The sequence below is a fragment of the Schistocerca serialis genome, chromosome 2 (assembly GCF_023864345.2).
Source record: "Schistocerca serialis cubense isolate TAMUIC-IGC-003099 chromosome 2, iqSchSeri2.2, whole genome shotgun sequence".
NCBI lineage: Eukaryota > Metazoa > Arthropoda > Insecta > Orthoptera > Acrididae > Schistocerca > Schistocerca serialis.
This window is the reverse complement of record NC_064639.1, coordinates 1010319482-1010345654: the sequence shown is the minus strand read 5'-3', so window position 1 is coordinate 1010345654 and position 26173 is coordinate 1010319482. Positions and strand designations below refer to the sequence as shown.

Here is a 26173-nt window from a genome sequence, read left to right as displayed (position 1 = left end):
CATTAAGACTTGTAAAATTAAGTAAATTCTTATTAAGTAGGTTTATACACTACTGTGTTCATACTGACTGTTCACAGTTCGTTGCAATATCAATCCCTTTTCATTTTTCTTTGAAAAAAATCATGTCTGTATTACGTCATATTCTCTGAGATTCTGCAATTAACATAAATGATTACATATACGTCCACCTATCTCAGCATTACAGGAAAGAATTAAGGCGAAAATTTTGTACTTGGGGGGGGGGGGGGGGGCAATTATAGATACTGACAAGTTTCATAAATATTTTAAATTTATTCATTATTTACAAAACAGTTAGATAAATCTAACTGGTTACAAGCACTATTGTTACATTCTATAATTGTTTATAGAATATCTACTTAATTGATTTCGGTGATTAGCGTTTTAACTCTCAATCCTCTGTTCTAACTTCATGTACGTTATATTCAGATTATTATATTTATATAAATTGTCTTTTATTATATTTCATTTACATTTCATTTAGGTTATACTGTTTCAGGAATCTTATAAAGAGAGCATTATATGACATTTTATTCAACTGTTACGTAATTTAACATTGAGACCCGGTCACACAGCATCTACGTTCGTGGTTAATGGCAGTAAATATGTATATATTTAGTCTCAAACACATAAAATGGAAACATAGCAGACGTTCTAATGAAGTAACCAGCAGACTGTTACGCGAGTGCCTTATGTTTTATTTGATATAATATTCAAATTTGTTATTAACTTGGCAAAAAAGATAAAAAACAACATTGCTGAAATTTTTTTAGTTCTCTCAGAAAAAAATATACAACAGAAATTCAATTCTTAAGTGCATTAAAGAGCTATTGTTATTTAGGAACTGATGAAGTACTGGAATATCATGTAAGCTACACATAATACAAAGTTAATGAATACCAAACGAATAGCTCTTTTTGTGAGTAAAATAAATTAAAGCTGTACTAACTTATAAGGGAAAAATTGTTACATGTGCTACTTTATTCGTGATGAATATCTACTAAAGACTAAGAGTGATGATTTACTGAAATTTTATTCATCAGTGACAAAAAATATGCAACACACAAGTGTCTAAACAGTTGTTAACTCTGAACAGTGAAATTTAAGTTAATATATTTTCAGGGAGAAGAATCAATTCGTTAAGACACATATCGAGAGCTTCGTTTTAGGACAGCTTACAACTAGCAGAATAACGCACAAAGAACACAAGTACTGAACAATGGTGTCCTAGTTTGATACCCATTACGTCAAATAGATTTCGCTTGTCACAAATGTTCATCACATTGTGTGTTCTGTCTCAGAAATAAATTTGTCATTTCAGGTTACATAGCCTGGAGAGATACGTCAAATTAGAGTCCAACAGTAATATCTCAAATACCTCAATACATACCTCAATAGTATGTCTGAAAATCATATATACGATGACATTATCGAGAATCAGCAATACGATAGCAGCATACAGGAAGAAGTATTACAGAAAATACGCGAATTATGCTAGATACATTTTATAGTTTTATTGACGTGGAAAAAACGATGATGAAATGCAGTGATGAAACGTATATTCAGTCAGCATAAATGAATTCCCTGTGTATAGTAAATTGTTGTTGAAAAACATCATATAAAACGGGGTAAATAAGAAAAGAAGAGATTTTTAGCAAAAACTGTTTTCTCGTGAACTGAAAAAATGCAAATAATATTCCATAAATCGTATAAGCATTACGGTTATTCAGAAAGACGTACTGCGGTGTCAGTGAGATGTGTGACCAGGAAAATCTGATGATTATGATTGTAGTGGTGGTGGAGGTGGGTGCGGGTTATGATGGTGGTGGTGCTGATAGTAATGATGATTGCGATGGTGGCAGTGGTGATTATGATGTTGTTGGTCACCGATGGAACTGTAACTCAAGACCAAAATTCAAATTTACGGTAATCTAGCAGTCCTCCTTGATTTCTGTTGGATCAAACAAGCTACAAATAATGCTATGACCATTATTAAAAATATTTCTTTACGTTAAAACAAGTGCCAGTAGAGAGAGGGAGCTACCGTTTTTAGAACTGAAAGGAAACAAACGTGATATGTGCTGTTCCGCCAGCACAAGTGTGGCAGGTTATTTTGAAACATGAGGAATACGGACGAAAATCCACTGTTGACTACCAGTAGCGAGTAGTATATCATGGTATGTCAAAAGTCACTTGATATACTGTCTTGGAGGTCTGCGTATTGTTAAACAACCCACACGCACTATAACTGTTAGGTTAGCGTTAGTATTATAATAGCAGTACTTCACACGAACTTGTGAAGACCCGAGTATTGCACAGACGCGTAAAACAAGTAGTGTACAGAAAAAAACATTAGACTCTTCTTCGTGAGAGCTGTAGCTCAAATCCCCGTCCGATAATCTCGATTTATACTTCTAATCGGTCAACGATTAGTCAGTCGGTGGCGAATATTTTCTGCTGTTCATTCGTAATTGCGTTGGAACTCCATGTCTAAGGGCTTCGTTGTTCTTCTTCGCCCAAAGCAGAAGTAATGGCCTGTACTAATATACGTTGCAAGACACAGTAGAATGAGGTGAGGTTTTAAAATACGATATAATGAAGGTGCTACTGTGAATTATTCTTAAAAACATACAACGTTTGGAAAACAGAAAGTTTAAAGAAACTCTAATCGCATTCTCAATATTACATTACACAATGCGTGCATGTTTACGTAGTTGACACTTTTTTATACTATTAGTATACGCTCCAAGATTTCGTAGGGTCTGTTTGCAGTCCTTTGTTCCGAAACGCAAGTGGAACCTGATGTCCGGAGAAAAGCCGTATGGGTTCCGGAGGAATGTAAGCATACGCGAGGCAACACCGATCCTGTGACCTAGTTTAGAAAATAGACAAACCTACGTTTATAACATTTAGATTCAGATTAAGCTTTTATGTCAACAAGAATATACTCTTTCAAATTCTGAAGCTGGTAGCGATGAAATACAGGGAGCTTAAGGTTATATACACATATACAAAAACCATACTGCAGTTATAAGAGTCGAAGGAAATGAAAAGAAAGTGGTAGTTGACAAGATAGAGAGACGGTATTGTAGCCTATCACCGATGTTTCTCAATCTGCACATTGAGCAAGCAGTAAAGCAAACTCAGGAGAAACTTGCAAACGTGAATTAAAGTTCATGGAAAAGATAAAAAAAAAACCGTCAATTTCTGCCTATGACATCAAATTCTTTCAGAGATGGTAAAGGGTTTGCAAGATCAGTTGAACGGAATGGATCGCGTCTTGAAAAGAGAGCATAAAATGAACACCAGCAAAATTACGAGGCGAACAATGAAACAGAGTCGAATTAAATCATGTGATGCTGAAGGAATAAGATTAGGAAATAAGGACACAAAAAGCAGTAGATGAGTTTTGTTATTTGGGCAGCAAGATAACTGATGACAGCCGGAGTGAAATAAGGAGAAAAACGTTTCTAAAAAAGAGAAACTGGCTACCTTCTAATATAAAAGTATTTATGTGGAGTGCAGCCTTGTACAGAAGCGACACGTGGACAATAAAGAGTTCAGATCAGAAGAAAATGGGGTGGATGTGGGCTGCAGTGGACAAAACACCAAGATTTTAGACAGCTATGTTCAAGAAGTTCTATGTGCAACACCAAACATAATATTTACAATTCACTTCTGTCTTCAGAAAAATATTTCCTGTAAATCAAAATGTCCTTAAAAATTCTTCAGACAAAATTATGTTTCTTCTTCATTTGTAAATCAAGTATTCCTGTAGCTCCAGTACTTCGTATGTAAATCATCCAAGGCGCCTATTAAATCTCGAATGTCGATTTCTTAAATCATATTGTTTTTCTCATGAGGCAGTCGTAAAATTATCAAGCCTCGAATATCCGGAGCTGTTCCGCAACATTTGTTGGCGTGTTTATTCAAAACAGATGCTCAAGTTGCAAGTTATGTTGTAGTTTTATTCACACAATAGTTTTCGACTGAATCATGTGTCATTCTCAACTGTGTTTAGTGGTTATGCTGATGACTGGATTGTGACGTGATAGCATGTAGACCTGTAGTCAGAGTGAGACATGCCGTTGTCAGTTGTCGTAAAAATTGCAACAACTGATAATTTAGGCTGTGTTCTTTTTGTAGTCCTAAATAATAACAGTCATGTAGTGAAAAGTAATAACGGAAGTTTCGGCTATTGCTGCAGGTAGCTTTCAGATATTATTACAGTCAGCAGGCATCTCCTCGGAAACAGCAACCAAAAGAATTATTATTTTTATTCCACATATACATCAGTATTCTGAGAATCAGGTCTGCTGATATTGTCAGCCGGGAAATACGCTATAAGTTGTAAGCCTTTATCACTTATTTTAGGTCTCAAAATCCATGAAGTCAAGGTCGCACATGAAATCCTCTTTATTTGAATGATTATTAGTTTCGGCTAACAATATAGCCATCTCCAGATCATAAAACATTCTTGATTAGTGTTGGTGCCATTACGGCTTCACACATGATCAAAAAATTTCTTAAAATGATAACATCCATACACGACATAGCTTATCGTCGTTGGTGGCCAGTGTAATTGAAAGATGGTCATAAAACAAATACGTTATGCTGTTAAAACTTAGTCACTGATACAATCAGTATTTACATCATCTCGTAATAGCTGATGTAAACCATGACCGTGTCAGTTACCAGGTTTTTAACGGTATTATGCCTTTGTGACCATCGTTCAATTACATTGGCCACAAAGGAAGACAGGCTGTTTTTGACTATGTCATGTATGGATTATTGACTATATCATGTATGGATGTTGCCATTTTAAGGCAGTTTACAATCACTAAACACTAATCAAGAGTGTTTTATGATCTGATGATGCTGAAGTATTAGCCGAAACTAGTGTGCTATGTTGGGGCTTCATGGGTATTCAATTCCTAACACAAATAAAAATTCTGCGAAACATTGTGAAGCGCATAGTAAAGCCTACTTTCCAAGGTTCCACATGTTTGGATTTCTTTCCACTCTATTCGTATAGGGAGCGCGGGAAGAATGCTCGAATGTCCGTGTGCCCGATGTGATCTGCCTAGCCTTGCGTTCTAGATCTTTACACAAGAGACACGTTAGGGGACAGATAGTTGACATCTGTCTTCATTCGTCTGTCACTTCAGGTTTCTCAGCAGTCCCGTGAATCTCTTCCGCGAGTCACACAGGGTGGGCTAAATAAAAAAAAAATTTAAAAAAATTTCTTGCGCGGAAAATATTTTTGTGCACCGAACGATGGGCAGCTCAACTTGCGTCATCTGCTCTAATATGGGTATCTACATGTACATCTACATGGATACTCTGCAAATCGCATTCAAGTGCCTGGCAGAGGGTTCATCGAACCACCTTCACAATTCTCTATTATTCCAACCTCGTATAGCGCGCGGAAAGAATGTACGCCTATATCTTTCCGTACGAGCTCTGATTTCCCTTATTTTATCGTGGTGATCGTTCCTCCCTATGTAGGTCGGTGTCAATAAAATACTTTCACATTCGGAGGAGAAAGTTGGTTATTGGAATTTCGTGAGAAGATTCTGTCGCAACGAAAAACGCCTTTCTTTTAATGATTCCCAGCCCAAATCCTGCATCATTTCTGCGACACTCTCTCCCATATTTCGCGATAATACAAAACGTGCTGCCTTTCTTTGAACTTTTTCGATGCTACTCCGTCCGTCTTATCTGGTAAGGATCCCACACCACGCAGTAGTACTCTAAAAGACGACAGACAAGCGTAGTGCAGGCAGTCTCCTTAGTAGGTCTGTTACATTTTCTAAGTGTCCTGCCAATAAAACGCAGACTTTGGTCAGCCTTTCCCACAACATTTTATATGTGTTCCTTCCAATTTAAGTTGTCCGTAATTGTAATACCTAGGCATTTAGCTGAATTGACGGCTTTTAGATTAGACTGATTTATCGTGTAACCGAAGTTTAACGAGTTCCTTTTAGACCTCATGTGGATGACTTCACACTTTTCGTTATTTAGGATCCACTACTACTTTTCACACCATTCAGATAAGTTTTCTAAATCGTTTTGCAGTTTGTTTTGATCTTCTCATGACTTTATTAGTCGACAAACGACAGCGTCATCTGAAAACAACCGAAGACGGCTGCTCAGATTGTCTCCAAAATTGTTTATATAGATAAGGAACATCAAAGGGCCTATAACACTACCTTGGGGTACGCCAGAAATCACTTCTGTTGTACTCGATGACTTTCCATCAATTACTACGAACTGTGAGCTCTTTGACAGGAAATCACAAATCCAGCCACATAACTGAGACGATATTCCATAAGCACGCAATTTCACTACGAGTCGCTTGTGTGGTACAGTGTCAAAGGCCTTCCGGAAATCCAGAAATACGGAATAGATCTGAAATCCCTTGTCAATAGCACTCAACACTTCATGTGAATAAAGAGATAGTTGTGTTCCACAGGAACGATGTTTTCGAAACCCATGTTGACTGTGTGGCAATAGGCCGTTTTCTTCGAGGTAATGCATAATGTTCGAACACAATATAAGTTCCAAAATCCTGCTGCATATCGACGTTAAGGATGTGGGCCTGTACTTTAATGGATTACTCCTACTACCTTTTTTGAATATTAGTGTGACCTGTGCAACTTTCCAGTCCTTGGGTACGGATCTTTCGTCGAGCTAACGGTTGTATATGATTGTTAAGTATGGAGCTAATGCATCAGCGTACTCCGAAAGGAACCTAATCGGTATACAGTCTGGACCAGAAGACTTGATTTTATTAAGTGATTTAAGTTGCTTCACTACTCCGAGGACCCACGCCCGGGTTTCCGGGTTCGATTCCCGGCGGGGTTAGGGATTTTCTCTGCCTCGTGATGACTGGGTGTTGTGTGATGTCCTTAGGTTAGTTAGGTTTAAGTAGTTCTAAGTTCTAGGGGACTGATGACCATAGATGTTAAGTCCCATAGTGCTCAGAGGCATTACTCCGAGGATATTTACTTCTACGTTACTCATGTTGGCAGCTGTTCTCGATTCGAATTCTGGAATATTTATTTCGTCTTCTTTTGTGAAGGCATTTCGGAAGGCTGTGTTTAGTAACTCTGCTTTGGCAGCTCTGTCTCCGAAAGTATCTCAATTGCTGTCGCGCAGAGAACGCATTGATTGTTTCTTGCCGCTAACATATGTAGGTTGGGTTGCCTATCTTCAGGTGCATAAAACTGAATTATTTACTTCGTCTTTTTTTGTGAAAGCTTTTCGGAAGGCTGTGTTTAGTAACTCTGCTTTGGCAGCACTGTCTTCGATAGTATCTCCATTGCTATCGCGCAGAGAAGGCATTAATTGTTTCTTGCCGCTAACGTATGTAGGTTGGGTTGCCTATGTTAAGGCGCAAAATATTTTCCAGGCCATTTCCATTTTGTCCACCCTGTACAAACCTGTTGGATTCATAGCGACTTCCTTTGTATGCGGGCAACATTCAAGGACAGACTACACCAACGTTTTGTAAGCAGTCTCCTTTGTAGATTGACTGCGCTTCGCAGTACCCTACCAATGAACCGAGGTCTGCAGCTTGCTTTCACGATGCGTCCACACTCGCCGAAAGGTTTTAATGCAGTAATTGTAACAAGGCAGCATGCTAATCAACTGAGTGCTCTAAACGTCCCTCCCAAGCCGGACACTTTATTTTTAGACGTCTGTGGCGCCGGGAGCAGCGAGCGCAGTGCGCTCGTCACCGCCCATCACCGGCTTTTGTTCCGGGCCCGGCGGGCAGTGCGGTGTGTACCGCGGCCGGCGGCGGCACATCAAAGGCCCGCGGGAGCGGCAAGTAGCTGCCGGGCCAATCTGGTTAGCGCCACGTGCTGCGCGCGCTCTGATCAAGGGGCCTCATTCCCTCCGCCTCGTCCCTTCGCGGCCGTCTATCCCCCGCGCCGGTCACGCGTCTCCACCTGACAGTCATTTCCAGGTACAGCGTCGAGGCGTTTATTAAGGCCTGCCTCTACCGGTTTTTAGAAGTAAGGACGCGAGGCCAGAAATGGCGGGTAAGCCTTCAGTTCTCAATGAGCTGGAGGGACATCATCATTCGTACGGTACACCATGCAGAACATTTATAACACATCATTAATGTCATTGCATAAAACAAGAATAAAACTTTACTGTCTGCCATCAGGTTCCCCTAAATGGCAGGCAGCACCGCATAACAGCCACGCTATGAGGGAAACAAACCAACAGCCAAACAGGCGAAAACATCAGATAAACACGCCGAAAATTCCAGTCGATTAATAGGAACCTTTCTTTGCAGAGGTCGTCGCGAGATATCCGGCCACGGATTCCTACGCCGGGTTTCTATTGCCTCCAGCTCATTATATAGGCCCGGCCGGTCGAAGGTAGACCAGTCTTCGTCCGCTGTTAATGGCTATCGCTATAGCAGAGTCTCCGAGAAGATATCACCGAAGCCGCTGTAGTACACCGCCGATCGAAGTACCAGCCGACCGAGAGGAACCACATCTCCGGCTAGATCGATGGACGTCTACATCTATTGTACAGCCAGCTATCGTATTGTAGAAGAAGTTACGTTCAATAAACTGTTGGAGAACACAACAGTGGATATGTCGCGGCGACGTCTGCAAAGAAAGGTTCCTATTAATCGACTGGAATCTTCGGCGTGTTTACCTGATATCTTCGCCTGTTTGGCTGTTGGTTTGTGTTGTGTTGGCAGAAGAGCCAACACCGTGTTACTAGTGGCGGCCGAAATGCACGCGTTTTAGCTCACGCAGGCTGGCGTGAGGAGGGAAGGACTATACTGACGTGAAGTCTGGAACATGACAAGGAATTATATTCAGAAAGTGGACGTAATTAGTTTGATACTTAACTTTAATCCATTAATGATGAACGTCGCTCTTGACGGTACGTGATTCACAATATTATCTGTTCAGAATACATTCTAATAACTGAATATGGCGCCTTGCTAGGTCGTAACAAATGACGTAGCTGAAGGCTATGCTAAACTGTCGTCTGTGCAAATGAGAGCGTATGTAGACAGTGAACCATCGCTAGCAAAGTCGGCTGTACAACTGGGGCGAGTGCTAGTGAGTCTCTCTAGACTAGACCTGCCGTGCGGCGGCGCTCGGTCTGCAATCACTGATAGTGGCGATATGCGGGTCCGACGTATATTAACGGACCGCGGCCGATTTAAAGGCTACCACCTAGCAAGTGTGGTGTCTGACGGTGACACCACAGTTTGTTTCCCTCATAGCGTGGCTGTAATGCGGCGCTGCCTGCCAGTTAGGGGAACCCGATGGCAGAAAGTGCAAAAACAAATAAAAATTAATAACTAGGCTTCTAATCCATTCCACCGCTGTGGCACTGCCATTCATAAAACCATTCCGCGTGCCATTATAGCACCGCAGGACGTACCCCTCTCTTGTAAGTATGACAGATTGTTCAGTGCAGGACAGTTGCAACTCGGGAGACGCCACAATATCTCAAATAAGAAGCGAGTCAGAGCACCGACCACATCCAGTGCGGATCCGATTTAATTTGACTCAGTTTCCTGTTCGACACCCACAGTATCACAGTTATATTTCTCGAACCATTCCCGATCTTAGCAATTGTCGATATGTTGGCAGTTCTGTTTCCAGAGATCTTACTTTGGTGTCGCCGAGCGGTTCTAGGCGCTACAGTCTGGAACCGCGCGACCGCTAAGGTTGCAGGCTCGAATCCTGCCTCGGGCATGGATGTGTGTGATGTTCTTAGGTTAGTTAGTTTTAAGTAGTTCTCTAAGTTCTAGGGGACTGATGACCTCAGAAAGCCGGCCGAGGTGGCCGTGCGGTTAAAGGCGCTGCAGTCTGGAACCGCAAGACCGCTACGGTCGCAGGTTCGAATCCTGCCTCGGGCATGGATGTTTGTGATGTCCTTAGGTTAGTTAGGTTTAACTAGTTCTAAGTTCTAGGGGACTAATGACCTCAGCAGTTGAGTCCCATAGTGCTCAGAGCCATTTGAACCATTTGACCTCAGAAGTTAAGTCCCATACTGCTCAGAGCCATTTGAACCATTTTACTTTGGAGTTAATTGTAGCTAGCTGTGCAGTGTATAGGTTGTTCCTTATTCCCTAGTTCTCTTGTATACTATGGTAAAAGCAGGATCTCAGTTCTGCTAATCTGTGATGCCTAGATATTGCTTTGAGGGGTTGCCGGTATACGGGATTCGTCTGATTGTACCAGTAACCATGCGGGTCGTGTTGTTGAGCTGCGGACCGGTAAGGCTGGTATCACACAGCTATTACATAACACTGAAGCACAATTCTCTGAAAAAATCAGTTCAAGTGCCGATGCACGAGAAGTCCGCGCTGAAGCTCCCCAGGTTGTGCGACACAGATTCTGAATGATGTTGTTAAGAGATTTTATCTTAGCTGATGTGTTTTCCAGATGTTTTTATAAGGTAGAATGCGGTCGAGGCTGCTTTGAAAATACTTGGGTTACTAGTGACGGATGATAGTTCCATCAAATGGCACCTTGAGCTCAGTGTTAGCTTGTTTATTGTTAAGGTAACGTGTCATGATTAAACTGGTAATTCAGGACACGAAAACGTTGTCATTGTTTGCTGTTCACAAGGTAAAGATATCAATCTTGGCATCCACAAAGAAATAGGTACTAAAAGAATGTTGCTATTACGACATCTTCCTCCTACTCTTGTCATCTTTCCTTTTTGGTTTCATTCCATTTACACTTCAGGCTACACTACACTATCGTGCAAGCATCTTCAGTGCGAACTTTTTCTTTCGCAAATGTGATCTGTTAACATGTTATTATGTTTTTAAGCAGTAGACACGTTTCGCTGGCTGCCTCTGAGCACTATAGGACGTAAAATCTGAGGTCATCAGTCCCCTAGAACTTAGAACTACTTAAACCTAACTAACCTAAGGACAGCACACACATCCACGCCCGAGGCAGGATTCGAACCTGCGACTGTAGCAGTCGCGCGGTTCCGGACTGAAGCGCCTAGAACCGCTGGGCCACACCCGCCGGCACGTTTCGCTGTCTTGTACGAAAGTGTTGTGAATGGGGGCATTGAAATTGCAAGTATGAGACTAGGAACTCCTACTGGCGCAGAAGCAATTTTCAAATTTTAAAAAAATGCTGTAAATTCCCCAACATAATGCCGCTCATAATGGTTACCAAAAACAAGATTATAGTGATGACAGTAAAACAAAGTGTAGTTTAGTATCCATGTAGATGTAGATGTAGAATTGCATCAAACGATTTACTTAGGCTTGTCAGTTTATTGAGTCTAGACCTTGAAATCCTCCGTAAAGTATAAATTGAAATATCAAAAAGTATAAATAGAAATATAAATTAAAACGATTTTGTTAGAAACTGTATCATATTGGCCAAACGATCCTGTAAAAATTATATTATTGCAGCAGGGAGACTATTAAGTTAATAGAAGCATTGAAATAAAATAAATCAAAGACTGCTCAAATACAGGCACAAATATTCTGTTCTCAGACAAATAGTCCGTTTCCATCACAGTTTTACGCATTTCGTTCTCTATTTCATTCTCCATTTTGAAGGTAAGGTAAATGTTCGTGAAAGAGAGTAAAAAAAGAAGTTGGATTTAGGACGAAATATAAAAAGCGTAAATGACGAAGAAAGGAATTGAGATACTTGCTAAGTAATAAAATTGGAGGGGCACATTGGAAGAAACGGAGATTTCTGGAAATTTCGCAGAAGCCTTTGAAATATAGTGCTACCAAAGAACGCTAAGGAATTAAGCGAACAGACGTAGTACAAAATTGAGTGGTACTATACACAATATGTGCGGAAAGATTCCTGCAGAAACTTTCGAAGAAGAACTGGCAGCCTTGTTACTGTAAGGAGCGACAGAGAAGAAAAGTGTAGCTACAGCAATGATTAGAATGACGGAAAGAATAGGGTCACAGGATTAGCTCAAAACGACTGCTCCAATCTAGGGAAAACATTCCAAAAATACGGTGAAGAAATTGGACGGCGGAAGAAAAGAGAGAGAAAAGCGAACAGATGAAGAAGTATTGGAAAATCATAAACACAACATGGTATCGTACGTTAAACATGGTTCTTAGCTGGTCTCTAAGGAAGAACAACTGCAAAGCTGACGTTGCTTGACCATACGTCAATAACGCTACCTCTTTGCGGTGCTAAATACTAAACAAAATTTAACAAAAGGGAATATCTCATCAGATGTAAGTTCAGACGTCTCTTAGTATTCCATACTGTAATGACACATTTATTTCTCCCGTACTATTAAAATAAATTTGGATTCCGTGCTTTGGGCTTTCTCTGCAGAGTAGGTACCACGAACGGTTTGAACTGCTACTGGCAAATCAAAAGGAAATAGGAAATCACCTTCCCGAATTACAGACCATTGGCTCAAGCGAGTTTCCCCGAGCAACAAGGACACCTAACAGTCCTACCAGGGGTGGCTAGCAAAGGCTGAACGCCATATACTGTCTCAGAAAATTACGGTACTAAAAAGCATTTAGAAGAGAGAAACAGTAACCTAGATTAGAGTCAAGTCTGACGGAGACAAGGAAACGAAAATTTAATGTGACCAAATATTAAAATGTAATAGGAAAATTAGACTAGCGGCTGGGCTAGACTTGGTGGCTTTCACTTCTCATCTTAGTTTAGCGGACTGAAAATGACAGCTGGTAACGCTTCTGAAGCTCGTTTCTGTCCGCAAAACTTATGCGACATGTCAAAACTAGGAGCGCATTAGGCATGCTGACTTTTCCAACACTGTTTGAATGCTGAAAGTTCCGGAAGGACCAAAACTGTGCGTCTGATCTGGACTCGAACCTTGCACTATTCATGACCTACCCTCACAGCTGTACTTCCATTAGTACATCGCCTCCCATAGCGGAACAAACACTGGTAGCAGTTACTTCTGTAAAATATCTGGGAGTATGCGTGTGGAACGATTTGAAGTGGAATGATCATATAAAATTAATTGTTGGTAAGGCGGGTACCAGGTTGAGATTGATTGGGAGAGTCCTTAGAAAATGTAGCCCATCAACAAGGGAGGTGGCTTACAAAACACTCGTTCGACCTAAACTTGAGTACTGCTCATCAGTGTGGGATCCGTACCAGATCGGGTTGACGGAGGAGATAGAGAAGATCCAAAGAAGAGCGGCGCGTTTCGTCACAGGGTTATTTGGTAACCGTGATAGCGTTACGGAGATGTTTAGCAAACTCAAGTGGCAGACTCTGCAAGAGAGGCGCTCTGCATCGCGGTGTAGCTTGCTCGCCAGGTTTCGAAAGGGTGCTTTTCTGGATGAGGTATCGAATATATTGCTTCCCCCTACTTATACCTCCAGAGGAGATCACGAATGTAAAATTAGAGAGATTCGAGCGCGCACGGAGGCTTTCCGGCAGTCGTTCTTCCCGCGAACAATACGCGACTGGAACAGAAAACGGAGGTAATGACAGTGGCACGTAAAGTGCCCTCCGCCACACAACGTTGGGTGGCTTGCGGAGTATAAATGTAGATGTAGATGTAGATCTTCCAAACTTCACACAAGTTCGTCCGTATACCATGCAGGACTTGCACCGCTAGAAGAAAGGGTAATGAGGGGACACGGCTTAGACACAGCGCGGGGGACTGTTCCCAGAATTAATATGCTAATGCTGTTCTCAAGGCGTTATTAATGTTGATGTAATGAACTTCAACGTCCTTAATCACGTGTTTTATTGGAGCGCTCGTACTGCTGGAGACCCGATCTTAGGACGTATTGTCGTATTTTCAGTTTCAGTCAACCTCCTGTCGTTGCGTACTGGTCTTGCGACAACGTCGATATGAGCAAATGTACTAAGCCTTTTCTCTTCCTAACCACGTTGTTTTGTAGTACCCTGTTCTATTTTTGCCGTTGCTAGGTTTGATCTCTAAGACAACTAATACATATGCCGCCTGCAGAACAGAATTACTAATTACTTTAAAAAACTGTCGTCTTTGACACGTCTTATGGGAATCTTGTGACGACAGACGCGCACGACCTTGAAGCGTCGGGCCACACTCGGACGCCTAGGCGAGGCGTTTGCTGAGGAACTGCCGCGCGGCCTCGGGCGGTCGAAGGGTCGAGACGTACCGCACGCCCCCCTAACCAAGCGAGCAGAGGGCGGCGGCGTCTGAGGCGGCATGCGGATCACGATCGCTCCCCGCTGTAGCAAGTGTTGCATCCGACGCGCCTGCTGCGCCACAGACAGCGCACCCTCAGGCACTGGTGGGCCGACAAACTCAGCGTGCCGGCTTGCAGCGGCCGAGGTCAACACATGCAGGGCCGCCCATGTCTGCTGCTGTGTTTCACTCGTCGAAATCGTCGAAAAGCAAATTACTCAATTTCAGGAAGTACGACGTTATAACACGGTACTGGAATTCAATTGCCCATACACGTTTCGACACCTTTGTGTCATCATCAGTCCGTAATTTTATTCAGTTCCTACATTCTAGAGTGTTAGATTCTGCAGAACTTTCTTTACATTATTGTACAGCTAGCCATATTTTCGTGTTCACCTGTTTCGATCTTCATAAAAGCACACGTTTATGCTGAGGAGCTTAAGCATGATGTTTTATGTAGCTGAAAAAAGTGATCAAGACAGACCACACAAAGAACTACGGAAGCTGTACAACCATGGGAAAGTTCTATAGAACCTTGATGATGATGATGATGAAGTCCCATACTCCGTGACGGAGCGTAGGGGAACGATGCGGGAGACCCACACCGCCGCACTAGGCAAGGTCCTAGTGGAGGTGGTTTGCCATTGCCTTCCTCCGACCGTTATGGGGATGAATGATGATGATGAAGACCACACAACAACATCCAGTCATCTTGAGGTATTCACCTATACGTCAACCTGTCAACAGAATCACAAAAGACAAAGTACTTGTCTTTGTTTAGTGAGAAACTGAAACCTTTTACTGATTGCTGATTGATTTTACACTATATGTGATTTTTTGCCCCATATGTAATGGGAATAAATATGAAATTGACTGGAGGAACAATATTTACAAAAAAAAGCACTAATGTGGGAACAGCATAAAAAAATGTTTTGTGTTTATACCATCTGCAACTATGACAAACACGTACTGTGTATTCCTTGACATTAATTATATTATGTATAGATTTGCTACCCAATAGTCGCATATAGAAATTAGTACAGGACCAGGACTCAAACCCAAATTTCCCGCCCATGGCACGTGGTCACTTTAACCACTTCAGCTACATGTGCACTCTCCCCAGACGAACCAAATTCCGTATGTCAAACTGTTTACATCCTTCTTTCAGATCAGCACGTACTACAAGTGCAGGCGGGCACACAATGATAACAACATTGGTCCCAATTCATCATTGTCTCATTCCCACTGTTGTGGCAATAAACATAATGTTGCAAGCATTTATGTGACGAATGATATATGGATGTAGATCGTGTGACACACGGAAGTTTGGGTTGATCCAGGGAGCATGCACTGATAGCCATTTGATTAAGGTGATCATTTGTGATAAATGAGAAATCAGGGTTTGAGCACCGGGCATGCACAAATTTCATGAGTGACATAAAGAATTATAATAATACTGTGATAATATTACTGTGTGTACATGTGTTAAATATGTTATTTTCATGATTTGTAAGTTTTAATCACAGCACCTCATGTCATCAGCCGTAAAATCATACTTGTCTGATATGATAATCTATCTCTTGTACATCATCATGTGCATGTCTTGTGGGAAAAAAAAGATTCAGAGGGAAAATAGAAAACAATACACAAAATAGAACCTTATATTCTCGTAAACCGAAACTGCATAGAAGCACCCACTGATGATGGCACTAAGTTGCCGAAACATGTTTGGGCACTAAAGAGAACTGTCGTCTGCGTAATAGGCGGGCCTGAATTCTCGTAATTTAGTCTGCAAATACGGCTGCTATTATAAACCCAAAACCAAGTTCGTGATTGGAATAAAACAATTTTTATTTACTGGAAGTCATTTTTGTACACAATATATCATCTTCAGATAGGCGCGCGTCACAGGAGTCGTTGTTCGTTGCTAACTTTATATTTCCAGTCAACATCTACATCTCCATATATGCTCTGCAAAGCACTATGAAGTGCATGGCAGAGGGTACAGTGTACTTCTGTTTCTATAAACCGACAGTGTTCTGATCAGTTTTAGGATACTTTGACAAGTTAGTCATAGAAACGTTAGTGAGGATAACCTTCTTTGGCAAGATCGCTAATAATCTTTATTCACGATAACCGGTTTCGGTAATCAAAGTTACCATTTTCAGACCTGGAAAGCAGCTACACAGTGTGAGCATACACAAAGCAATTCTAATATACGATATCAGATGCGACATAAAAGACAACAACAAGAAAAACAATATTCCTTGACGGACAGGTTATTGCATTTGTCTTAAAATAGCAGTAAAAGTACTCTTTCTCATAAACTGAGAGGAACGTCCAGACTGGAAACTGATGCATCGGCATCAAGCATCTACCAGCTCTGGCTTTCATCATTGCCGAGAGGCTGTTGCGTGAGTCAGACAAACTAGTACCAAATCGTGCAAGTCTTCTTTGAACATGTTCTGTATTCCCACTGAGACACACACTTGACCAGTATTATAAGATGGGGACGCACAGGTGATTTATGAATGGTCATCTAAGTTGTTGGGACTACTTTTGATGCGTGCTGATTGGAAGATTATACTCTTTTTCGTTGTGCGTAGACGATGAACACCGTTGGACTGGGGGGGGGGGGGGGCTGTTCATGGCAAAATCTTAGACGTAATCGGAGTGGCTGTTGGTGACCTCCACAACGATGTTCGGATGTGGGCTGGAGGTAGCACAACCGTTATTCGGCGTAGTCTCTGACGCAAAAAACGTCATTGTTAGAGTATAACAAAGCAAGCGATTTACGAGAACTAAATGTCAAGAGCAACTAACTGAATAACGGACTGTGTGTGATGCAGAAAATTAGACAAGTTAGCCCACTACAGCCAGATACTTTAACTAAAACTCACACGTATATTTAAAAATAAATAAATAAAAAAACGCAATACCTATGTCGTATGAACCGATACATGTAACAAATGTGTTGTATCTATTACTGTAATATTTTCAGAAAAAAAACATTGTTATCGCGTAAGTGAGTCAGTAGACTCAACAGGAGTAAAAATAAAAGTTCAAATGTTACCATCTGAGTTTGCAACCATCAGAATCCAGTTTGCTAATACTCATGGGAAAAGCACGAGGCGAATTACAAAGCATGCTTACAGATTTCCTAATTATGGATCTTAGTAACACACAGTAACTGGTTGCGACTGCATCATATTGTCAACTGCGATGACGAACAAACGGAGAACTGGAGAATATTGTTAAGGGATTTGAAAGAAACGGTTAAAAATTGTGTCATATAATACACAGATATACTTTTTTGTTTTAATGAAGACGATAGATTTCGGTCATGAAGCTTTCCATCCTCGAGTCAAAAAAAAGTTTTCAGCTGTGAACTGCACAAGTGCAATACCGAATGAAACCCTTAAAATAGTCCATATATAGCTGCACATGTGTAACAGCCATGTTATGTAAACATCAAATACGCTTGTGTCAGCCCAATTGTCTCACCTTGTGAATTTACAATATTACTGATCTGAAGAAACTGTCATATTATGTCCGAAACGAAGAAACAAGAATAAGATCCAAAAAACATACAATATGTAAATATTATTTACAAATGCTGCTATGATAATTGAAAAGAGGCTATTTTAGGGTCAGGAAAGATGAACATATAAGTAATTAATGTCATTTGAGGGCGAGAGATATCTAAAAGACAGAATGTAAAATGTAACTGTACTATATACCTCCATAACACATAATACGATGAATGTCAAACGATTTCTGCGATCGACTTGTGATGAACACTCTCATTTGGCTGCGATCCGTCTCCTTCCAAGTACACAGTCTGAGATATACAAATTCTAACGAAACACCGTAAACAAATGTTCCAGTGAAAGTTGAATTCTTTTGAGACACAAAACGCCAAGTCTGTCAATTAATGAATCTAACCTAGAACTATAAATCTATGGAAATATTACGAAAGAATGTCTCCTGTGCAGCTGGTATATGTAACGCCACTCTTCAAAACAGTAGCTTGTAGCTCAGTATGCCACATTACCAACGAAAAGTTTAGAAATATTTTGATGATAGGTTGGAAAGTAATATTAAATACAAACCTATTATCGAAATACTGGGGCGTGTACTTGAGTTATGCTGGTCTGTATTAGGCTAAGAAACAGTGACATTTTCAGCTAGTTATTCCACGTGATAAAAATATGAGCCATCCGCAAGCCACAAAGGGGCAATCTTTCATGGCACTAACGTTTCTTGGAATGCAAGACACGCACATCGCTAGATTACTAACATGCCTTGTTGAAATGCAGCGTACGTATATCATAAAGTCCTGATAACTGTCAGGATACAAGACACAGCACAAACATCTGCCCCCAATGGCACCAAAATCAGTCAGTTACTCTACGCGAACAATGACGACAGACCACGTGAAATTAGAAGCTAGCAAAAAGAGCCATTTATGGTAATGTTTCGTAATTCTCAAACGCTGTCAATACGGCGACACGTTGTGGTCTATAGGTAGCTGGAAGAAACGTGCCGTAACAGTCCCACAAAATTATTTTGGGCTACGAACGTCTGTTTGTTCTGAAAAATCACGAAAATCATTCCGAGTAAAATCATGATATTTTTCAGACCATAACGCTTGACCATTTGACAGTGATAAACCAGTTACGTTTTTCCTCACGTTTTACAAAGGGCTTTAGGTTCACGCAATAAAAATTTCATGCTGTCAGTGTGGCAGCAATGAATACATACATGATGGCAGTGTTGACATTCTTGTAAACCTGATTCCGAAAAGTTTACTCAAGAGATTAATACGTTTCTGTCCAGTAAGTACCGTTTCTACAATCATGCACAGTAAGCCTGCCGAAAAGACATGGGCTTTCGAGATAATTCTGGACGAAACAGGAAGCAGTCCTGGTTTATCCTTCTGAAATGTTTATTTGTCCATTAGCCAGCTTTCAAGCCTACGTAGGTACTACGTCATACGGTGAAAGCTACAGTACGTGACATCGTAAACAATGCCCTATCGTCGCAGACGTTGTCAAACCAGCAGCCAAAATGGGTATCTGTTAAATAAGATGTGTTATTAATATAATTACGAACCATATTGAGTCACAATCGTTATTGCTAATTCTTGTCCAAGTAGAAAGAAAGGTGTGAAATTTAGAGTTTTCTACTTTTTGAGGATTCCCAGTATTGTTACCTGCTCTTTTTTGCACGTAATTAACAACAACGATTTGTATTATATAAAGGAAGAACCCTCACCTTCAGTAATAAATTGCAGTTTTTATAAAAACAGACGATGAAGGACAGGCTTCAGGTTTCTTATCTTTGTGTATGTGGCAGCTTCCACTGCTCCGATTTGACGCCAGTTTAACAGACCAAAAGCAGAAACAACTCACGTTATGAAAACACATATTTTTCACGTTACATTGGGTTTTCTTTCCGGCAGAATTATAATTCAAAAATTTCTGTGATTATTGTCTTAACATATTACTCTACAGTGTCTGATTTCATCAGCACTTCCAATTTTTTCTGTGATCTGTCTGTTGTTTACAGTATAATTTACTGAAAATGTCATCGTCCGACACTTGAAAACCGATAACTGATAAGTATTTAAAAGAAAAAAAAATCATGGATGATTGCTGCCTCGTATACACGGCGAATCAGTAATGCATAGACGAAGTTTCGGAAGATTTTCTAAGATTTTTTTTTTCCTAAGGGTATATGGTCTCCTGTGGTTCGCTTCAGAGTGAATTTTGTTACATCTTTTATCTTTGTACCTTTATTACACCGAAAATATCCCCACTTTGCAGATTTCGACGGCATGAACAGTGTCTTTTTACAAACAAACTTGTTCCATTCACTCACAGTACATGCTGCTTGCAAACAGTAATACCTGTGTTATTCTTATCCTTCAAGTTGGTTTTCAGTACTTCTCGTTTCTGTCTCGGTTTTGTTTTTCTGGCTGTGTTAATTTTACGTTGACAGTTGAAGAGATGGTCGAAATGCACCTCGTGTATGGGTTCAGTGTTTGCAGTGGAAAGGCGGAAGAAGGACGCTACCCTGAGGTGTTCCAGCAGTGACGACAACGACAGTACTTCTGTTTCCGAGGATAGCTGAGAGTCATGTTTTGTGTTGTTCGTTTTGGTGAATGCATATTATAGGATTTTCCACAGTCCTAAAAGTATTGTCATAGAAACGAAGACAGCTGGAGATAACAAACCGAATAAACCATAACTGACTTTCACACGTATACTAGAAGTACAGATGTTTTAAGTACTTTGTGTCTCCTGGCCTAATAGGTATTAGTTTTGCGTCTGAGGATGTGGGAAGATTACTGCAAAAGATTTGTAAACAGTAAAGATGTGAAATTCAAATGAAGTCGTCTCGAGTAAAGTACACAACTAAGACGTATAGGATTGCAGACATTTCGTCACTTTTGGTTTCCAAGGAGTAATGCACCTTAACTAAACAACTGAACTGTCACCTGATGATGGAGCAACATTTACGAAAATCATCGTAAATTTTTTTAAAAGAAAAGAAAATAAGATAAAATTTAGTGACTGGTTGTTTATATTTACAGCATAATTAGAATATTAGACGGCAACGAGCCACCAGGGACTACAGGTTACTGACACCAAAATATTCAGCAAATTTGTAGAGCGATCTCACAAATTTTATCAGAGGGGTAGACAGTACAGCTGTATTGGTCTACAGTGGTCACGGTTCAGTGAGAAACAGTCAGTAACGACGGACAGATACAGTGTAAAGTTCTGACGGCTGTGGTCCGGTGACGTAAGAGACAAGGAGTCGACCAGAGGCCGCGGACTCACCCCTGCCGCTGCGGCCGACGAAGCGCAGGTCGTTGAACTTGGCCACCTGGTTCTTCATGACGGCGGTGCAGTTGCGCAGCTCGGCGCAGTAGTTCTCGTCGTTGCCGGCGCGCACCGTCACCAGGGTGCCGTCCAGAACGTCGCCGAGCGCCACCACCTTGAAGGCGACGGGCAGCGTCTTGTTGGAGCGCCAGTGCGGCGGCAGCACGGTGCACACCAGGTGCGGGCTCCCAGTGCGCACCAGTTCCCCCGGGTGTTCGGCCAGCAGCCCGTCCAGCGTCCGCTCGGCCAACACGTCCGCCGTCAGGCCCCCGAACGCGCCGCCGCCCCCGCCGCCTCCACCGCCGCCGCCGCCGCCGCCGCCGCCTCCGTCGACGTTGGCGCCGCTCATGTCGGACGACAGGTGCATAGCGCCGCCGGCCGCGAGTCTTTCCGAAAGTCCGCAGACCACACCGGCAGCAGGCTGTCGCCCGTCGCTGTCACATGTTCCGCGGCGGACCCGCAATCGCGGCGTCGGAGGTCCAAAGCGCGGCAGAGCAGAGAGGCGACACCCTTTGGCAAACTCGGTCGCCTCTGTTTGAACGGAACCGTCCTCTTTTCTTTTCTCCTGGCCGATTTTCACGCGGTTTCCCCGCGACACCTCCGCAATCGAATTCGTCTCCGTCGGGTGCACATCTCAAAAGACAGCGGAGAACAGAGAGGGGAAAAAAAGAAAGGAACCACTAGATCACAGAGGAACACAAACAAAGAATTTGCGTTTTTCTTTTTGCTCTCGTCCTGACGTTCCCTTTGCCGAACCGTCGCTTCTCGCCACCGCAAAGCAATCACTTTCTCAGCCCCTTCTCCGTTTGACGCCCACACTCTCGGGGAAGACACAGTGTCGGGGGCAGCAGCCGCGAGGCGTCCACAGAGAGCCGGCAGGGGGAAAGAGTTGGCCGGCTGCAGCGGCGCCGCACCGCACCACGGCCGCTAGCGCGCGGTAAAACACTGATGAAAGCGAGCTCTCACACGCCGCCGCATCCACCGCCGCCCCCTCCTGGCACGGCACGCGCTCCGGCCACCAAAAAAAGCAAAGAGACGGGGCGAGCCGCGCTCGCTGGTGGAGCACCGCCGGCGCACGGATTGTTTTCTGCGGGAGGGCGGGCACCGGTGGTGCACCTCTTTTTTCCCCTCCTCCTACTCCTCCTCCTCCACCGCCTCTCTCTCCCCCTTTTTTTCCCACGCCGGTCTGCGTTTTTCCGGTGACACCCGAGTACGCCGCGTCCCGGCTTGCGGTGACTTTTCGTGGCGGGAGTCCGTCACACCGCATTCGCCAATTAGACCGCGGCGCGCGGCCGGCTGGGCCCGCCCCTCCGCGGCCCCCCTCCCCTCCCTGCCCCTCTCCCACAGCCGCTGGCCGTCCGCGCGCTGGCCCGTGACGTCACGCCCCCTCCCCAGCGCCGCTGCCGCCCCCCCCCGCCGGCCGCAGTGGCCAGGTGGGGAACCCCCGACGCGCGCCACGCCGCGCGGCCACTCGCCGACCGCCGACCCGCCGACCGCTCTTCCGCACTAACGCGGGGAAAACTGCCGCGGCTCCGCGCCTCCACAGTCTCCCAGCGAGACGGCGTCTCCCGATGCGTGAAAACACCAGCGTACGCGGGTTCTCGACCAGTCAATCGGACGGCCGCGCTACCCTTGCACTATAGTCGCGGCGGTGGTACGACAACTGCTGAGCGATTTGCGTCGTACACCTCCGACTCTGCCCCGGCAGCGGGCGCGTCGCTTTCTTCTTTTTCCGGCAGCAACACGAGAGCGACTGCTAAAAAGTCGCGGCAGCCTACTTCTTGAGGCGGGCGTGCGGCAGCGTGCGGCGGCGGCAGTGGTGGAGAAGGAGCGGAAGTAAAGTGGGGAATATGGGGCACCGCGGGGGTGAAGCGGGGCGAGGGAAGAGGACTACGACCCCCTCCTCCCCCTCGCCAACCCTCTTCCTCCCCCCAACCCCTGCTCCCCCCTCGGCGGGAGTCCTGCCGCGCTTGGGTTTTGTGGGCGGAGTTGAGTTGTCGGCGCTCGCCTTAAGACGGCAGCCGCCGCCGCCTCGAAGGAAGAGGGTGGGGCGACCGCCGCCGCTACCGCCACTGCCACTGCGACCGAGGAAACGAAAGAACGGAGTAGGGAAGGGCAAAAAAGAAAAAGGGGACACCCCCGCCCGCCGCCTCCGGCTGCGCGGCAGAGTGGTGGTGGTGGCGGCGGCGGCGGCTTCGGTGGGGCTGAGCGGTGCGGCGAAGGGCGAGGGAAGGATTTTTGTTACGCTGCGCATGTCACGGCCGTCCCCTCCCTGGCGCCCGGCCGCGTCTTGGCGCTCCTTCTTCTCCTTCTTCCCTTTCTTGAAGACGCTTCTCCGCCGCCGCCGCGTCTCCCCGTCTTCCGAGACGGCCGCCTTTTTCGGGCCTCGGCCTCCAGCCTGCGGCGGCCACCTCCGCCCCCCTGCCTACCCCTTTCCGCCTCTCGGCTGGCAGGCTGTTCCCGCACACCACCAGACGGCCCGGCCGCCTCGGTTACTCCCCAGCCCAGCGTGCAACCTTTCGACGCCCTTTCTTGGTCTTGAGGTTACCCTTCCGAGGCTGCAGTGCCCTGTGCGCAAAATCGCTTCGTCATTTCCAGTTTCTGCTTGTGATACTTCACCAAGCCCAAAGTAGTTTGCTTTAATCTGATTGCAGCTACAGCTTCACTACTGAAGGCAGAACCTTCTAGGTTGTTAGACCGCGTCATGTTCATATTTCTGTTTCAAGATTCGAAGTTTCCAGTCTTCTTTCAGGACTCTTCCGATTGTCACAGTTCAATGAATATTCAGCTAACAGACGATATCGGAAGAGTCGAACAGAAGATCTAAGCAGAGGAGTCGAAACACTTTTGGAGATATCTGGAGGGAAAGAAGATGCGGCCTGATAATTTAGGAAAACAATCAACAATTTCTTTCCCCTAAAGAGATAATAATGACATTGTGTGGAGGCACTTCAGGCCGTACAGATTATTAATCGGTGACCTTCACAAACTTGTATGTTATGAGCTCCCAATATATAGAGGGGTCCAAAAAAATGTATCCACTGTTTAAAAGTCCATAACTGGCAAACTAATTGACGGAGTTGTCTCATCTTTGTAGTGTAATAGTTTGTAGTTCCGGCAATCGCTACACGAGCGTTGTTTTGTTTTGTCAGATGACAGTCGCCAGATAGTCAGTGTTTTGTTCTTAGTTGCACCTAGTTACTCGAGTAAACATGGCTGGCGCAAGGCATACATTCGATAAAGGAAGTCACTTTTGAAGTGGTATTTTAAGTACGAAAACATTAATGAGGTTCAACGGCAATGACTAAATGAGAGCCAAACAGAGCCACCGACATGTTTAACGATTCGACGAATTGGAGACAAATTTGAAGCCGAAGGTTGTGTTAAAGATGCGCACAAACACCAATCTGGACGACCTGTAACAGTAACAAGTCCAGCTAACTCCCGTCGTGTGTTACAACAATTCATTCGCTCACCACAGAAGTCTGTGACACAGTGTGCCCGCGAAACTGCAGTGAGTCGCTCAAGTGTTCGGCGAATTTTGAAGACAGCAAAGTAGTAGTGCTACATCCCACGATTGCTACACGCAATGAACGAGGACGACCCAGATCGTAGAATGGAGTACTGTGAGTGGTTTACTAACATGGTGCACAACGGTGAAGAGTTTCCAGAGATGACTGTGTGGTCTGATGAGGCAGAGTTCAAACTCAATGGTACAGTAAATCGCCACAATTACATCTACTGGGCCGCCGAAAATCCGTACGTCCATGTAGACAAAGCCGTGAATTTGCCAGGAGTAAATTTGTGGTGTAGGTTGTTTTACAGGGGCTTGATCGGGCCATTCTTCTTCGACGGCACAGTTACCGGTAAGGTGTACCTTCATTAGCTTCAGACATCCATTTTACCTGCCATCCGAGACTTGTATGGAGACGGAAGAGTTTACTTTCAACAAGATGGTGCACCAGCCCACTACCAAAATCGTGTTATGGCGTATATCGACGGCAATCTACCAGGAAGATGGATAGGCTGTAGAGGTGCTGTGGAATATCCACCACGTTCCCCAGACCTAACTCCTCTGGACTTTTACCTGTGGGGAACACTAAAGGACGTCGTTTATCGACAAAAGCCACGCACATTGGATGAACTTCGAGAGTCCTTCGTACATTCATGTGCAAATATCCAACTGAACACGTTGCAGTCAGTAGTTCGTGCTGCAGTACGGCGGCATCGTTTTTGTGTGGATGTTAATGGTGACCATTTCGAACACCTACAGCGATATCTTTAAGTTGGACTTTAAGCTACACTTTCACCAAAAATGAGACAATTCCGTCAATTAGTTTGCAAGTTATGGACTTTTAAAAAATGGATACATTTTTTGGACCCCTCTGTAGTAACTGTAGTACATGTGTAGCAGCAACTACACTATGAGCTGGCCGTATTAGTTTTATTTCATTGCAATGGTTTGTGGGATACAATAGAGCATCTTCAGCCCCTCTGCAACACAGGGTGACAACGCTTTCCGCGGACTCCATCACTACATCTCTAATAAAAGGAGCTGAAATGACCGGTGTCAGCGGAAATTCTTCGTTTGTGGTTCTTTGGTTAAGTCATAAATGAAAAGCTCCACGGATGCCGGTGGTTTCTGCTCTTTCTGTTAGATACGTGGTAATGATGCTCACTGAAAGCATCATCACCCTACGTTGCAAGAGTGCTTGGAGATGGTGTATTGTATCCCAGAAAGCGACTGCAGCCGGCCGGAGTGGCCGTGCGGTTCTAGGCGCTACAGTCTGGAGCCGAGCGACCGCTACGATCGCAGGTTCGAATCCTGCCTCGGGCATGGATGTGTGTGATGTCCTTAGGTTAGTTAGGTTTAATTAGTTTTAAGTTCTAGGCGACTGATGACCTTAGAAGTTAAGTCGCATAGTGCTCAGAGCCATTTGAACCATTTGAAAGCGATTGCAATTAAATAGAACAGCTGATAGTGTTGTTGTTGCTGCACATAAATGAGCTGCTGTCCCATTATCCATCAGAAGATGGATGTACGGAAATTGGTTATAGTAATGGCGATAAGTTGGACGCTGCTAAACGTCGGCACTATCACGTGGACT

The 26173-nt window shown here is 43.8% G+C and overlaps 1 protein-coding gene across 1 annotated transcript in view; it reads right to left on the bottom strand.

Moving 5' to 3' along the window:
- Window positions 1-21432, bottom strand: part of LOC126456590 (runt-related transcription factor 3-like) — a 245660-nt gene extending 224228 nt beyond the window's left edge. Inside the window, exon 1 of the mRNA XM_050092335.1 lies at window positions 21024-21432. Coding sequence (XP_049948292.1) covers window positions 21024-21432 — 409 coding nt within the window. The remainder of the gene's footprint in view (window positions 1-21023) is intronic.
- Window positions 21433-26173: the final 4741 nt, after the last annotated feature.